At 35.3% G+C, this 18,674-nt stretch overlaps 1 protein-coding gene across 2 annotated transcripts in view; it reads left to right on the forward strand.

The window, feature by feature from the left end:
* The window catches only part of nbeab (neurobeachin b), a 451,655-nt gene that overhangs the window by 262,554 nt on the left and 170,427 nt on the right, over nt 1-18,674 (forward strand). Inside the window, exons 35-37 of one of the 2 annotated variants that reach the window (XM_058413684.1) lie at nt 87-151; nt 10,153-10,261; nt 13,906-14,072. In XM_058413684.1, the coding sequence (XP_058269667.1) occupies nt 87-151; nt 10,153-10,261; nt 13,906-14,072 (341 nt within the window). Of the gene's footprint in view, nt 1-86; nt 152-10,152; nt 10,262-13,905; nt 14,118-18,674 lie in introns of both variants that reach the window. The other variant, XM_058413683.1, reaches the window with a different exon arrangement.

Here is an 18,674-nt window from a genome sequence, read left to right on the forward strand (position 1 = left end):
AAGTAATGATTTTTGTGTCATATGATGTTTTTTAAGGCTTTTATGATTGAGGCACAGTCGATAACCAGTGTTCTCTTGTTTTCCAGGAATGGCAGAACTCCATACAGAAGAACGCCGGCTTGGCGTTTATTGAGCTAATCAACGAAGGAAGGTATTACTCTCACAAATCAACACTCGTGCAGTTTAACAGAGCACAAATGTACAAAATCAGTACACAGAAGTCAACAGCTATGTAGGTATGTTATGCTACACAGGCAGAGAAAATCATTTTTACTCTCCCCATCCATATGTAGCTGATCTCCAATGGGACAAATACATTTACAGGAATATAAACCAATGTATCAATATAAATAACCAGTTCAGACAGGAAGTAGATAAATGGACAAATAAATAAATCTCACTAGTACCTTTACAAATGTGGTACAAATTTGAAAGTGTGACCATGACACTGTAACATTATAGTGTGCTATAGTGACATGAAAAATATCAGCCAGAATCAAGGGGAAGGTGTACAAGACAGTGGCCATACTGTACGGTTTAGAGACAGTGTCACTGAGGAAGAGACAGGAGTCAGAGCTGAAGATGTTGAGGTTATCTTTGGGAGGGACACGGTTGGACAGGATTAGGGACGAGTACATCAGAGGGACGGCTCATGTTGGACTTTGGGGGACAAAGTTAGGGAGGCCAGATTAAGATGGTTTGGACATGTCCAGAGGAGGGAGAGTGAGTATGTTGGTAGGAGAATGTTGGACATGGAGCTGCCAGGCAGGAGGAAAAGAGGAAGGCCAAAGAGGAGGTATATGGATGGAATAAATGAGGATATGAAGCTAGTGTTGAGGATGCAGAAGATAGGATAGATGGAGAGAGATGATTCGCTGTGGAGACCCCTGAAGGGAAAAGATAGTGACATCATAGTGTCATAATAACATAATTGTGGGTAACAGTGACACCGTGATGCCATAATAACTTTAGAGTGTGCTATTATGATATCATAGTGTTGTAATAACATTGTAGTGTATCATACTGACACAGTAGTGTTTTAGCATTTGCATGGAGTGTCATAATAAGTGTGATTACACCCAGTGTATTATAGTAAAATCATACTGTGTGATATTAAAAGATTAGTGTGTCATAGCAACATCACAGTGTGTCTTAGCAACACTATTGTGTATCGTAGTAGAAGCACAATGTGACAGTAGCATCATAGTGTTTCATATTTGTTGAAGGTTAAAATCATGTCACACAGACCATGGCCATGTGACCATGTTTTTAAAAAATTACATACTATATTTTATATCCTATATTATCTACTGTTTTATTATATATTATATCCTAAGTATCTTATGTCATATTATACTATTATACGCATATTATACTCAGTTTTGTTCAGGTTCTCTTTATATCCTGAATTGATATATTCTTCTAAATCCTGTTTATGACCATTTCTGTTGGTCAAGTGTTATACAAGTACTTTGAATTGAATTGAATTTACTTCAAATTTCCCTGAAAAGCCTTCCAAAGGTTTTTTTTAGACACAGCGTAAAATGAAAATAGAACAAAGAACAAGGAAAAAAAAAGCAGGAAATCTGCACAAAAAAAACCTGAAAAGAAAATCAGGAAGTGAGCGTGATTACATACTCTAGCTGTTTCACTACATTTTGTGCAATTACTTGTGGTCAGTTTGTCTGCTTGCCGACATCAGGTGTAAATTAACACCATGTGTGTTGCTCGGCACATTGTGGGTTGTGTCGTATTACAGAACAGAGCTCCATGTGAAATACTAGTACTGATTTATTCTCTTTATTCATAAGACAATGTGTGACAACACCATGTTATAACTTCAGTGAAGGAGGCATTTTTATGTTTTAATATTGCTTTAATGTGCCATTGTAATGGTTTTGTTAGATCTGGCAACCCTGGTTTTCAGCACAGATATCACACATACATACATACATACATCAACTTCCTCATTGTCAGATTAAATACACACAGTTTATTCAGGTTTTTGTTGAGTAGGTGATCCCAGACTCAGGTTCTGTGAAGTGCAAGCTTTGCAAACTTTAGATTAGAATATTAGAAATGAAAAGTCAGTGTTTCATATTAACTCTGAGACTCAGTAAACTCAGTAGGTTGGATTGAGAGCTTTATAATAATATCAAACGTTACATTACTTTTAGTGTGGGGGGGGAGTTTTGTGTACTCAGAATGAAGTCATACTAGCATCACTGTGTGTCATAGTGTGTCATAAAAACATTATAGTGTGTTGTAGTGACATAATAACATCATAGTCTGCCATTCTGACATCATAATGTAGTAATAACATCAGAGTGTGTCATAAAGACACTATAGTGCCATAATAATATCATAGTCTGCCAAAGTGACATGAAAGTGTCATAATAAAATTATAGTGTGCCATAGTGACATCATAGTGTTGTAATAACATCATAGTGTGTCATGGTGACATTATAGTGGCATAATAACATCATAGTGTGTTACAGGGACAATATAGTGTCATAATAAGATCATAGTGTGACATAATGAAACCATAATGTCATAATAATGTCATAGTATGCCATGATAACATCATAGTGTGCCATTCAGGCATCATAATGTAATAACATCACAGTGTGTTTTTGTGACACTATAGAGACATAATAAGATCATAGTGTGTCATAGTGATGCCATAATTTCATAAAAACATCACAATGTGCCAAAGTGACATGATCATATTGTAATAACATCATAGTTTGTTATTGTGTCAAAATGTGTCATAGTGATGCCATAATGTCCTAACAACAACATAGTGTGACATAATAACATCATACTGTGCCATAGTGACATCGTAGTGTTGTAATAACATTATAGTGTGCGCTACTGACATCATAGTGTTGTAATAATATGATAGTGTCATGCTGACACAATAGTGTCATAGCAAAATCATTGTGTCTTAGTAACACCATAGAGTGTCATAATAACATCCTACTGTATTATAGTAAAGTCATACTGTGTGATATTAACACATTAGTGTGTCATAGCAAAGTTATAGTGTGTCTTAATAACACCATAGTGTGTCATAATAGAAACACAATGTGACATAGCAACAGACTGAAGAGACTGCACCTGAGTGGCCTGTATGGATAAAAATAGGTCTGAATCCTTCTGAAACCAACATGAGCATGTCAGATTATCAACATGCGAGGATAAGGACAGCTGATTGTCCATATTTACCCCAAGATTATGTGCAGTGACTGAAGGGGAGATCAGCGAGTCATCCAGGGAGATTGAAAGACATGGGAAAGACTGGGATGACCAGCAGTTCATTTTTGCTGGGATTAAGTGTCAGCTGATGAGCTGCCAGCCATGATGATATGACCGCCATGAGGTTTGAAGATGAGTTAAGTGTCATCATAGCGATGGTAAGAGAATCCAGGTGAGGATATAACTTCACCAAGAGAATGGGTATAGAGGGGAAAATCTAGAGAACCAAGTACTGAGCCTTGTGGGACACCAGTGGAGAGTCTACATTGAATCCCCTCCTTGTCACCTGATATGAACGACCTTTCACGTCAGAAACAAACCAATGCCATGCTCCCCTACAAATTCCGAGACTCTTGAGGGTGGACTGGAGAGTCGTGTGGTTGACTTTGTTAAACGCTGCTGAAAGGTCAAGGAGGATGAGGACGGATGGCAGTTTGGCTGATCTAGCAACATGTAGTTTCTCAGTGACAACCAAAAGGACACTCAGTGTGGAATGTGCTGCCTTGAAGCCAGATCATGGAGGCTGTTTTGAGAGAGATAGAGAGATATAACCATAGTGTGTGATATAATGCAATAGTGTGCCATAGTAACACAATAGTGTGTTATAGCAAACGTATAGGTTGTGATATTAACACCTTAGTGTATAGTAGAAATATATTGTGTCATAGCAATGCCATAGTTTGCCATATTAAGTTAATATTATCATAGTAACACCTGAGTGCATCATAATAACACTATAGGATGTCGTAGTAACATCATAGTGAAATCATGTTGTCATAGTAACACAACAGAGTGTCATAGTAAAATAATACTAGTAACACGCAACTGTATCACAGATACACCACCGTCATAGTGAAACCATACTGTATTACAGTAACACCATGGGGTGTCAGAGTAACACCACAGTGTATCATATTAACACCATATTGTGTCATAGTAGCAGACTGATGCATCATAGCAACAACATATTGTGTCATAGTATCAGATTAATGTAGCATAGCAACAACATTTTGTGTCACAATAACAGTGCAGTGTATTATATTAAAATGTCAGTACAGAATTGTGTCATAACAACATCAAAGTGTGTCAAAGGAAAATTATATTGTGTTATATTAACACCATTTTGTGCCTGTGTGTGTGTTGTGTCAAGGCATTGTTTTCTTTTAATGCAGAGCTGATCAGGGTCGGCTAAGCCTGCATATCCATCTGTTGACCCATCTGTCCCCTCGTTCTGTCTCACACACACACACACACACAGACACACAATTGGAACTCGTTTCAGAGAGTGTGAGTGAGCAGTGACAGGCGCTGTCCAGGGTGCTGGCACGTCTATCACTCTCTCCACTGTACATCTGTAGTGAGACACCTGTCCTACTGTCTCTTTGTTTTCACCAGCTCTACTGTAACATTGTTATAATACGCCAAACAGCAAGATATGTGGATAATCATTCACAATTTACCCATCATACACACACACACACACACACACACTCCCAAGCCTTCTGGATGTAATTGTATATACAGTATAAACAGACTTGGTTGTATCTTGTAAATTTACTGTGAAAACTGTTTGCCATCATATTTCACCTACTATTTGGCTTTCATCGATGTCCTTCAATCCAGGAAATGCAGACCATTATGGGAAGCCATGGTACTTGACAAAACAAGTAACATTTTTTTAGAATAGTGTCATGTCACCACAATATGTAGGATTTGGCCCATGCCTAAAGTTAATTTGTTATTGGTATTGTATATTTTCAATTCGTTTCCATGTTGTCCTTATTGTTTGCGGCTGATATCTTGAGAGAAGCTCCATATTCGAAATGACTTCTAATTACCACTTTCCGGTTGAAGTGAAACAGACAATGGGATGCAATTGCAGCAGGCAGATCTGTCATCTCCTGAAATTACACCACAAATGAATTTCTTCTATTGGAAAGCATGTGGCAGTTCAAAACTTTCTTAGATGTGGTTAATGGTCCTATTTTTCAAGCTAAGAATCTGGAATTTGTGGTAGTCCTAGATGTAATGAAACAGTTGTATTGTATTGTTTTATTAGGGTTATATTGGGATTGGCAGAATGGGCAGAACGGACATGAACGCAAGCGCAAAGTGATATCACGAAAACCAGTTCTTATACTTCTTAGATGGTCGAGGTCTTAACTGGGTAACTGTGTGCTACTAACTCTAAAGAACTAAATAATGAGGTGTTAAGTATCAGAACCATGTAATTACTTTACAGTAAAATTCCATAGTAGTTCTAGTAAGCTTGTAATAAAACACTTTACAAGTACACACAACACCCATAAACATCCTCACATAAAAGTCAATTGTAAAGTGTTATATAAGTGAGAAGAAGTGACCATAAATGAGAAGGGGTAGATAACATAAGCAAGCAAGTTATCTAAAAAATGTAAAGATATTGCCAAAGGTTTTGGGACACCCCCGCAAATCATTGAATTCAAGTGTGGTTTTTCAGGGGTTGTTCTCGGCCCCTTAGTTCCAGTGAAAGGAACTCTTAATGCTTCAGCTTCATACCAAGACATTTTGGACAGTTTCATGCTCCCAACTTTGTGGGAACAGTTTGGGGATGACCTCCTTCTGTTCCAACATTCACCAGTGCACAAAGCAAGGTCCATAAAGACATGGATGAGTGAGTTTGGTGTGGAGGAACTTGACTGGCCTGCACAGAGTCCTGACCTCAACCCCATAGAACACCTTTGTGATGAATTAGAGTGGAGACTGCGAGCCAGGCCTTCTCATCCAACATCAGTGTGTGACCTCACAAATGCACTTCTAGAGGAATGGTTAAAAAATTCCCATAAACACTAAACCTTGTGGAAAGATGACCAGAAGAGTTGAAGCTGTTATAGCTGTTCCCACAAAGTTAGGAGCATGAAATTGTCTAAAATGGCTTGGTATGAAGCTGAAGCATTCAGAGTTCCTTTCACTGGAACTAAGGGGATGAGCCCAAACCCTGAAAAACAACCCCTGAATTCAATGATTTGGAGGAGTGTCCCAAAACTTCTATGAAAAAAATCTATTTTTGACATTTTTTTCTGAATGCTATTCAAGTTGTTTATGGTCCTTTAGGCGATTTTAGACTGTTATGCAGACAATTTGAATTACCGAATTAATACAACTTTTTATTCTGCTAAACTTTAATGAAAATGAACTTACCATAGTCACCCTGTGTTTTAATGCTACTACAATATTACTTACCAGTTTATAACTCCAAATAATGTTCCATTTTTGAAAGATTTTTCAGTGTGTGTGTTTCAACCTGGTGCATTTTCTCCCTTGGTTCATTTAATGTAGACCTCAGATCTTCACCAAAACAAAATGAAATGGGGGATGTGGTAGCTTAGTGGTTAAGGTGTTGGACTACTGATTAGAAGGTTGTGAGTTTAATTCCCAGGTCCACCAAGCTGCCTCTGCCGGGCCCCTGAGCAAGACCCTTAATCCTCAATTCCTCAGTTGAATAAAAAAAAATAATGAAATAAAATGTAGGTCACTCTTGATAAGGGCATCTGCCAAATGCTAGAATTGTAAAAAATGGCTCAGTTTGATTGCAAGCGAACTCTGGAATAGAAGAAATCCAACCCAACTTACCAAAATACTATTTTAAAATGATGTTTAACAGATCTTCTCTGAAACAAATGAATTTAAGCGACGTTGTCCTGATGAAACCTCAATTCCACAGATCTGAAAACACCCATGTCTTAGTACTTATCTTGAGAAAACCTACATTTTCCTGCCACACCTAAAAAAGTCAAGAACAGAGTGAAAAGAAGACAAGATCCACAATACAGGAGACAACAACTAGGACCTGCTGTGGAAATTTTAGAAACAATTTGGAAAAATAGCACGCTGGTAGACAGGGCAAGAGTAAAAACAGGACCCAACACTCTCCATGCAGATGAAAAGGAAGGGCCCTGATTATTTGTTACACTGAGTATTTATAATCAGGATTAAAACACAAAACAGGATTAAGGAAAGGAAAACATTGTCGGTCGTTGATCCAGATCCAGAGTCTTAGCCTTGACTCCTGCCATCTAGTCTCCATGGCAGTTCTGTCCCTGTAGTATTGAGCAAACAATCTCTGGTCATAACAATTTCAAGTTACAAACAACTTCTAGTCTCGCATACAGAAGGTCAGAACCTCAAGTAAACTTCTCCAAGTAAAATCTTCCATGACGGACCATTAAAGAAAGAGTGAAAGCATGCTCAGACAAGATGGAGTATCAGTATACTGTATATTTATATTTGGAATAGAGTAATAGTTAATACAAAGGATAAGAAGGTCCATGACATCATCTAATAAAAAGTTCTTGTTTCTAAGTTAGTACAAAAGTTACCAATTTAAAATCCCTTCTGGCTTCTTTATGAATAAATAATGTGCCATGTGACACAAAAATTAAATGCCAGTTGCACTCAACACCACCGTCCATGCAGAAGGCATGAACGTCTGCGCTGGTTTTATTCCATCCTTTCGTACTATTAGCAGAGGAAATGGGTTTACAGCTTGTTTCCTTGTCAAGCCTCAAAAAGGTAATTCACTGCTTGTCAACATTTTAGGATGTGCATGAGATTGATGATTGCGGTTATGAATTAAACCTCAACCGAGACATAAAAGGGAATTACACTCAGTATCATGCACCAGAGAAGCACAATTATACCAAACGTCAGCTTAATGACGTGTAAAATAGGGTGTAATCGTGACATCCCGAGACTTTGAGCTGTTACAAATGAGCATTTTGAATGAAATGGGAGTGTGATGGTTTAACTGGAGTCGGAGAGACAGCTATTTATACTGCGCATGTTTTACTGACTTCAAAGTGGAAAGTCAAAGTGGAAGTTGCTGATTTTAATTATAATGAATGACATGAGCTGTTTTATTTTAGCCTCATACACAGGTGTTTTCTAGAAACTAGTATGTTTATGAGTTCACACTAGTTGAACTCTTTAGTGGATTTAAAATTTTATTTATTTATTTATTTGTTTGTTTGTTTATTTATTTATTTATTTATTTATTTATTTATTTATTTATTTATTTATAATTATTAAATTAATTAATTATTTTCATTAGGAAAAAGTTAGCATTAACAAAACATCAATATCAGAATGTAAAAAACCCCCCACATTTTTAAATGTTTTAATTTTAAATCATTAACATTTTTCTTTCCTGTGGTAAATGTTAGCATTATCAAAATAGAGATTACATTTTGATGGTTTTAATTTTAATAATCTGCCAATTAATAAATTAAATGTAGGTTAATAAAATATGGCATAAATACATTTTCAAGAATTAAAAAAAAAGACATACAGCTATAATATTTTGGCTTCCTGTAAAAGATTTTCTTTCTTTCTTTCTTTCTTTCTTTCTTTCTTTCTTTCTTTCTTTCTTTCTTTCTTTCTTTCTTTCTTTCTTTCTTGTTTAAATTCTATTCAGGGCCTATAGTTAACATACAAAAATAATGATTGCAATAGTGATAATTTTAAATAATAATTAGCATTTGAATGCATTTAAAATGACAATAATCAATGTAAACAAAAATACATATATTTCACAGGATAGAAAATCAGGTCCTGGGGTGTAATGTGTAAATACAAATGACCACATTGATTTATAAGAAATATTAACTTCTGTTGGTCAATATTATTTTAAGTAATGTAGATAACAAATCAAACATTGGTTTCCGCTGGAGATTTGTTTCTTTATTCTTTATAAGAACACAGATTTTTTTTAAATGTATGTAAACAAAATCTTTTTGCTTCTTGTAAAAGATAGATAGATAGATAGATAGATAGATAGATAGATAGATAGATAGATAGATAGATAGATAGATAGATAGATAGATAGATGGATCAATAGCTGGATAGATAGATAGATAGCTGGATAGATAGATAGATAGATAGATAGATAGATAGATAGATAGATAGATAGATAGATAGATAGATAGATAGATAGATAGATAGTGGATGGATGGATGGATAGATAGACAGACAGACAGACAGACAGACAGACAGACAGACAGACAGACAGACAGATAGATAGATAGATAGATAGATAGATAGATAGATAGATAGATAGGCAAATGGACAGATAGATAGATAGATAGATAGATAGATAGATAGATAGATAGATAGATAGATAGATAGATAGATAGATAGATAGATAGATAGATAGATAGGCAAATGGACAGATAGATAGATAGATAGATAGATAGATAGATAGATAGATAGATAGATAGATAGATAGATAGATAGATAGATAGATAGATAGATAGATAGATAGATAGATAGATAGATAGATAGATAGGCAAATGGACAGATAGATAGATAGATAGATAGATAGATAGATAGATAGATAGATAGATAGATAGATAGATAGATAGATAGGCAAATGGACAGATAGATAGATAGATAGATGGATAGATAGATAGATAGATAGATAGATAGATAGATAGATAGATAGATAGATAGATAGATAGATAGATAGATAGATAGATAGATAGGTTATATGGATGGATGGATGGATGGATGAATGGATGTATAGATAGATAGATAGATAGATAGATAGATAGATAGATAGATAGATAGATAGATAGATAGATAGATAGATAGATAGATAGATAGATAGAGATCTGTTATTGTAACTTCTTGTAATTAGAATTCTGATATACATTTCTAATTTTTCTGTATAATAAAGAGATACATTTTTTGCTTTATTTCTTCCTTCTTTATGAGAAAACAGACAATATTTATATGTTTTCTCATGTAATATTTACGTATCCCTTCTTCAGTTCTTCTCGTCTCAGTGAACTACACCAGGGTGTAAATATGACATCGTAGGAATTTCTTCTTTGACCTTTCCATCTCTCTCTCTGCTAGACTTTTGTGTCACGCTATGAAGGACCACATTGTGCGAGTGGCCAACGAGGCCGAGTTCATCCTGAACCGCCAGCGAGCCGAGGACGTCCACAAGCACGCCGAATTCGAGGTATTCGATCCTTCTATTTCAACTTCCTCCAGCACTAGGTTAGGTTTTGTGTAGAAATTGCTAAAATTAGTCTCAGACCTCTAGAAGTGTTGCGTAATCAGATTTTCCTCGTGATTCTAAAGAAAATCTCATTTCAAGAGGAGAGAAGAATTTTCATAAACACAGAGGGTTGCTGGGTAATCCCAGGTCTTGTGTTTCCCAGTGGAGATTAATCGACGTGTACCAATGCAGAAAAAAGCCAAAGCAATTGAATAACTCACTTCCAATTTGCACATTAGCCCATGCGCCAAATTAACACCCATCTCTGGTGATCGCATTTGCGTGACATGGGAGACTATTAGCTTAAATCGAGACGCTATAAAAACCGCTGCTCATTACCAGATTAAGCCGGGAGAGAATTAAAGCTTAGCTAAATCAAGCCCTGCATTATGTTCGGAGCTTTTGTGTACAGAGAGCTCGGGGAAGCCCTTTTATTCTTGCAGTAAGAATTAAGGCTATGATACAGAGATATTCATGTTAAAATGAGTAACCTGGTTAGTTAGGGTTCATTAATGAGGGTCATGTCATAGATCATTTTATTTACCTTTTTTTTTTGAATAATTACAGGGTTTAATTTTAAGATCATTTTGAGATTCCACTAATTTAGATTTTATTTGTTTACATACTGAACAATATTTATTAATGTGCTCACTTTTAACTAATTGTTATCACTTTTCAATAAATTTACTTATTACTTTATTGGCATCAAAAATATATTGCTGGTGTGAATTCTGCGGGATCATCATCGTCATTATTATTATTATTATTATTATTATTATTATTATTATTATTATTATTATTATTATTATTATTATTATAATGTTTTGCTTATTTATTTATTTATTTTATTTACTTTTTTTATAAATCTTTGCACCTATAAATAAATTTTATTGACTTCATTATTATTATTATTATTATTATTATTCATACTACAAGTAGTAATATTTTATTATTTTATAATTTTTTCATTTTTTCAATTTTATACATTTTTAACAAAATACATTCTTTCTTTCTTTCTTTCTTTCTTTCTTTCTTTCTAGAAATCTTTAAAAATCAACAATACATCCATATAGCCATCTGTAAATAAATTAGTATCTAATTGTCTTTATTGTATCAGATTCCTTTTTTTTTAAATTATTTTTAAAATAAATTATTTTAAATAATAATGTCATTTATTTTTTTATTCAGTTTTTATTATTACATATTTATTTATTGACTGATATTAGCTGATTTCCAGGAATGGTATACTGGATAATAGCTGTTATATTCGCACACTTTAAATTAGACATTTTTGCTGCTAGCACCAGACATGTTGTGCTGAGTTTGATGTTTAAAATGCTTAGTATTGTGCTTAGTACTTGTTTTGTGCTGTAGTTTCTCTTCATGATATGAAGTTCAGTTTGCAGTCAGCTTTGTTTTGATCACCATGTCATGTGTTTCTGATCATCGGCTTGACAGTGTAGACTGGGATTATATCACTCAGCATCACGTGGTATTGGAAGTTGGTTTTGGGCATTTTTAGTTGTACAGTGGAACCTTGGCATGCCCTCACTTACGAATTTTAGCCTTAAGAATTGAAATTTTGCCGTTCAAAACTTGTTAACAGATTGGTGGAGTGGGTGCTCTGTTCTATTTTTAGCCCAAACTTGGTGGCACGACTTCCTGTGAGGAGCCTTGACATGGAATGCTTGGCATGTTCTTTGTAAGCAGTTTACATACGCTTCGTATTGGGAATATTGGTCATATTTTTGGGTGGCTGGAATGGATGATCTGCATTTACATTATTTCTTATGGGAAAATTTGTTTTGCAATACACACTTCCACCTCAAGAACGAATTAAATTCATATGCTGAGGTTCCACTGAACATGGTACAGAAGCATTACCGAAGGATATAGATGTTTGTAGAGTAATGATATGAATAAAATAAAAGTGTTATCAGGTCATTTACAGTGACACTGATGAAGGAGACACTATGAATGGAAATGAAGAGGCATGATTGTCTTATATGTATACACACAGAGACCAAACCCGACCCAAACTCGTCTCCACACTCACACAGATGTGATGAGTTTCTTATCAGGAAGCAGCAGCTTCCTTCAGGCAGGGTTTTGATATACTGCACTTCAGGATCCTTGACCCGGTAGATAAACCGTGCTAAGGGGACGCTAAGATCCAGGGAAGTCTAACTGACCCACGATTCATCGTGTCTAGCGACTCGTCCACGCCTCATCCTTCTTCCCGTCCACTTTATTCCGATCCGCACAGATAAGCCCTTTTTTACAATTAAACTGGTGTCACTACTAAACCCTTATATCCCTCCTGAAGTGATAAATAATGCTTGATATTTGTCAGAGCGCTGCACGCCGAAGCGAGATGACACCGGGAGATTGAGTTATCGCTCGTTTGAAGAATATGTCGAGGCATAACATCTGACAGAATTCAAATATAAGACAGGAAATTCAATTACACCCCCTCCACACCACCCCCTTCCCTCCTCTCCCTACGCTCCACGTCCCTCCTCTGCCCGAAAGCTTCTGTTAGCAAATTAGATTTTGAATATTAGCCAGCGATCCCCTCAGGAGGTGGGGGAGGAGTGGTGCACAGTAAGACAATCTTATTTTAGCAGGAGAGATGAAGTCAGGCTCGCTGCCTAGCTTCTGCTGTACTCTGGAGAGATACTGCGATACTTCACAGCCTCGTGAGGAGCTCGAATCTGGATTTAATGATTTAAGGAGTGTGTGGTGTAGCTGAGAGAGAGAGAGAGAGAGAGCTGAGCTGAAATGCAAAATGAAGCGTGTAGGAGATTTTGTTGATATGATATGATAACTCGAGCATTAATTAAGTCTTCACTAACAAACACCTGATACACACCGTGTAATTATTTTGTGATTCAAAACAGACCTGTCCCAAATGACACACTCCACACTTACACTATACACTACGCACTCCAGCGTCTAGTCTATGAATGTCAGAAGGGCCGTATCGTCTCAAATGGAACTCTCAGTTTCTTTACTAACAGGAAGTCCAATAGTTCTTGTGTGTGTGACAGATGATTAACGCTTTCACACTGCACTACTACAACCATTAACTTCATTATATTCTAGATTCTCAAGGTACTTCATATTCATTATCCACTGACACTGTGATGAAAACCCTGATGTCTGCACTACCGCATTTAATTTAACTTATTGTATTCTGTATTTAAGGTTTTCTTCTTTCTTCTTATATATATATATATATATATATATATATATATATATATATATATATATATATATATATTTCCCAAATTGCAGTATTATGTACTGTATTCTACCACTGTGTAGTATAAATATATAAAGCACATATATAGTTAAATAGTATGTAATAGTATGTAATATATATACATATACAGTATATATGTATATATATATGTATATATATATATATATATATATATATATATATATATATATATATATATATATATATACACAAATATTTCACACCAAAAATTCCAACTAAATAAAGAAGTGCTCCAACGCCGCCTTAGCTTTCTGATCCGAAGATCTGACTGTCTGATCATCATAAAGTAATATCAGTGTTTCTCCGTGTCCTCTTTTAGTCGAACTGCGCCCAGTATGCCGTAGACAGGAGAGAGGAGGAGAAGATGTGTGATCACCTCATCAGTGCTGCTAAACACCGCGACCGTGTCACAGCCAATCAGCTGAAACAGAAGATCATCAACATCCTTACTAACAAACACGGAGCCTGGGGGGCGCTGACACACAGGTACGGCCCTCTGGACCACTGTGTGTGGACACAGCTGAGAAATAGGTGTGTTTATAGCTTTAGATGTGTGTGTGTGTGTGTGTGTGTTTGTGTGTGTTTACTGTGTTTGTTTCTTGTCATGGAATCTTGACTTTAGCCCTTGAAAGGTGCTTTCGGCTGCCAGGGCCAGGATTTACAGTCTTATATCTATCACACACACACACACACACACACAGAGCTGTAATGCGACTGCTATTTAATGTCATTTTCTTGCTCTCCACCAGGGTCAGGCTGCAGGTCAGCAAACTCAATTACCACAACCGACCACTAAATCCCAAGAGACACCTCACTGGTGGTCAGATTGTGTGTGTGTATGTGTGTGTGTGTGTATGTGTGAGTGTGTGTGTGTGGTGGTCCGTGTTTCTGTGATACACATCGCCCCTCTTTTTACTGACACAGCTGTACACCTGGTGGTTGTTAAGCTGCCCTTGTGGGCCTTGTTAAAAGCGCTCGGACTGTTTTTGCTTCCCGGCGTATATCGTGTAAGGACACCGAAGAAACTGGATTTTATGCTTAAACAGACATTTATACACCGAAATAAAAGAACAACGCAGCAACAATAACAAGCAGCAGCCGCCATTCTCTTGGGAGATGTAGCACTGTGCTCTAAGTAAGCAATAAAACACTGTAGTGTGTGATGGTATAGGAAAATAATCAACAATGCTGTGAAGTCTAACCACGACAAAATGTTTTGTAATAACTGTACATCCTGAATGCTATACAATGGTCATGCTTTTTATCCATTTATTGTTACTCTTAATGTTGTGGAACATCCATTGGGGAGGAAACACTTACATTATAGCAGCTACAAACACTTACCTCTGTTTTAAAACAAAAAACAACATATAATTAATAAATAAATAAATAAATAAATAAATAAATAAATAAATACTACTTCTACTACTACTACTAATAATAATACACAGCTTGTCCTGTTCAAGAGCACTGACACCTGAGACTCCCTCCATAAATTGTATAAACATGTTTTAAAGAAAGAAAAATATTATTAAATATTTAAAATATAATATCTATAATAATAGATATTATAAAATATCATATCAACAATTATGTAGTAAGTAATAAATAAGAAGACATTTTTGCTGTTGATCATGTGATTAAACCCTTGTTGTTATGAAGTTGTTACTATGGAAACACAGTAATGTACTGGAAAGTTAGTACTGCAGTTATGGAAAACGAGTCAACGCTTTCCGACCAATCAGATTGGAGAATAAAAATATAACTAATCAGATTCACGAATAAAAATGTATCTAATCAGATTGGAGAATAAAAATATAACCAATCAGATTTAAGAATAAAATATAACCAATCAGATTTAAGAATAAAATATAACCAATCAGATTTAAGAATAAAAATGTAACCAATTAGTTTGGAGAATAAAAATATAACAAATCAGATTGTAGAATAAAAATATAAACAATCATATATAAGAATAAAAATATAATCAATCGGATTCAAGAATAAAAATATAACCCATCAGATTAGAGAATAAAAATATAATTAATCATATTTTAAAATAAAAATACAACCAATCAGGTATGAGAATAAAAATATAACCAATCAGATTGGAGAATAAAAATATAATTAATCATATTTTAAAATAAAAATACAACCAATCAGGTATGAGAATACAAATATAACCAATTAGATTGGAAAATAAAAATATAATCAATCAGATTGGAGAATAAAAATATAACCGGAACCTGAAGCAATATGAATATTCTGGAACATTCTGTAGATAAGCAGTGGTTTGTTTGTTGTATGTTATTTATATTTATGTTTATGATTATGTTCATGTTTATATTTTTATGTTTAGTCCAGCGTTCTCCAGCAGTATGTGGTTCTTAGATTAGACGTCACTAAAGCCAGCAAAGTCCTTGCCACCTCACTGCAGTGTTTCCAAACACATCATAAACTTCACCTTCCGGATATATGTAAATCCAGCTGCCATGAGTGCTTAACTGAGCTGTCAGACTGATGGAGAGAAAGTCCAGGACACACACACACACACTCATTACAGATTTGCTGAAACAGTGGCCCTGGTTTTCTTTATTTCTCTATTTCTGTATTTGAAAAGCTCATGAAGTGCAGCCCTGATGGAGGAAAACATCCGCTACTGCGCCGTCTCTAACTGTTTTTATGATAGGAAACATTTCCGTGTTTAAACAGTGAACAGCTTCAGGCCCTGAATGTTGGATTTTTTGGGGGGTTTTAGTTGAAGCTCAGTGAGCAGACAGTAGATTGTGTGAATTAATCAGTTGTGATTTTTAACCTTTAATAGGTTTTAGTTTTTGCTGGTCACAAATTATTCCCTGCTCATTGGCATGACCTAAAAAAATGAAGAAAATAAAAATGAGAAATTAAATAAAAAATATTATGAAATCTTCCACAATAAAATGCAACAGGGATTGGATGCAAAAAAAATACTCACAAAAAAATTGTGAGAATAATAGATGAATATGTGAATGAGTGCATGAACTAACTAACTAACTAACTAACTAACTAACTAACTAACTAACTAACTAACTAAATAACTAGCTAATGAACTAAATAAGTAAATAAATAAATAAATAACTAGCTAACTAGCTAATGAGCTAACTAACTAACTAACTAACAATGAATGATCAAAGGAATAATTAGAGCTTTATTATTAAAGCTTTATTATAAGAGCTTTATTACAGCTTTATTCGAACTTTATAAAAGCTTTATTATTAATGCTTTATAATAAGAGCTTCATTACAGCTTTAAAAATAGACCTTTATTATTAGAGCTTTGTTAAGGTTGAATTAGAATTTTTTAAATAGATTTTTTTATTACAGCGTGGTTATTAGAGCTTTATTGCAATTTTATTACAGCTTTATTACAGCTTTGTTATTACAGCATTATTATAAGAGCTTTATTACAGCCATATTAGAATTTTATTACAGCTATATTATCAGAGCATTGTTATTAGAGCTATATTATTACAGCTTTATTAGAATTTTAGTACAGCTGTATTACAGCTTTGTTATTAGAGCGTTATTATTATTAGAGCTTCATAACAGCATTATTAGAAATTTATGATAGCTTTGTTATTAGAGCTTTATTACACCATGATTACATTTTTATTACAGATTTATTACATCTTTGTTATCAGAATATTATTATTTGAGCTTTATTACAGTTTTATTGTTAGATCGTTATTATTAGAGCTTTATGATGCATTATTAGAGGTAACAGAAATGAATTATGGATCGTTTTTCAACTTATACATTCTAATCTGATTATTCTGGATTGGAAACGATTCATTATATATGGCACAGTTATAATGAATTCTAAACATAGGCTTGTATAGAAAGTAAATAACGCCTTAATTCGACCTTAGTGTAACATTAACTTAAGAGTAAGTTTACATCCGAATCATTGCATCATTAATAATCCTTGTATATCTCCAGCATGCACTGTTTTGCTTCCTTACCGACGTCCATGCTAAATAAATAGTCGTGTTTACATCTCAGCTGCCGTAACACATCGCTTAGAATTTTCTGCTACCTCTCCGGCTTAGTCAAATATTTATAGCGAGCGCCTAGGAGCCATAATATTTGCATTGAGACAAAAGGTTATTGAGCTGCCGAGGACTGTAAATGGTACCGCCAAAAACTTGCAACGAATTGAAATTTAATGGTAACCTCCTGCAGAAGAATAATGATGCAATATGTTTATGGGCTTAAGGCAGTGTTGCGGTTCAACATCTTAGTCTTATTCAATGCTACATTAACTTTCCCATTTATGCTGGTGCTGTAAAATAGTGTGCCCCCCAGCATTAGTGTGTGTGTGTGTGTGTGTGTGTGAGAGCGTTTGAAAATTTATTTGTGTCAAAGTGTGTATTTTTTGAGCATGAATGCCTTCAAATTGCTTTTTTTCCCCTTCTTTTTATTATGTGCTACGGCCTGAGGAGGCTGGAACGAACATTGATAACTTGGGTGAAAGATTTTAGATGGTGCATGCACACATGACTTTGTTTCTTTTCTTTTTTTGGGGGGGGAATAAGACTTCTAGTCGACCGTCTTCGTTGTGTTCTCGGACACCAATGCTCAGGATGCGCAGACGCAGACAGACAGACAGACAAATAAATAAATAAATAAATAAATAAATAAATAAATAAAAATCCCTTAACGCCTCGGCAAGCCGAAAGCCAAATAAGCAGCAGCTCGAGAGCGGTGGAGGCTCGGTTCGATCATACTCCACGCTCGCCTGATGATGAATGTCCCCTGTATTGAGTCAGCATCAGAAAATCAATAGTGTTCAAATTGAAACAGTATAGGGTTGTATTGATCCGCACCACTAAATCAAAACGAGAAGGCTTTGATAGGACTCGGGTAGACAGCTCTTACGCCAGTAATGACACACTATCAATTTTAACTTTACACTGATAAATCAAGTTGAAAATTGGATGTCAGGGGTTTTTTTCTCCCTTCGTCCGTCTCAGAGGCGAGTTATTTCCCCCCCCCCACCCTCCCTTCCAGCTCTGCCAGCTCCTTTTGACCTCTGGCCCTGGGAAGCAGA

This window comes from Hemibagrus wyckioides, linkage group LG17 (assembly GCF_019097595.1).
Source record: "Hemibagrus wyckioides isolate EC202008001 linkage group LG17, SWU_Hwy_1.0, whole genome shotgun sequence".
Classification (NCBI taxonomy): Eukaryota; Metazoa; Chordata; class Actinopteri; order Siluriformes; family Bagridae; genus Hemibagrus; species Hemibagrus wyckioides.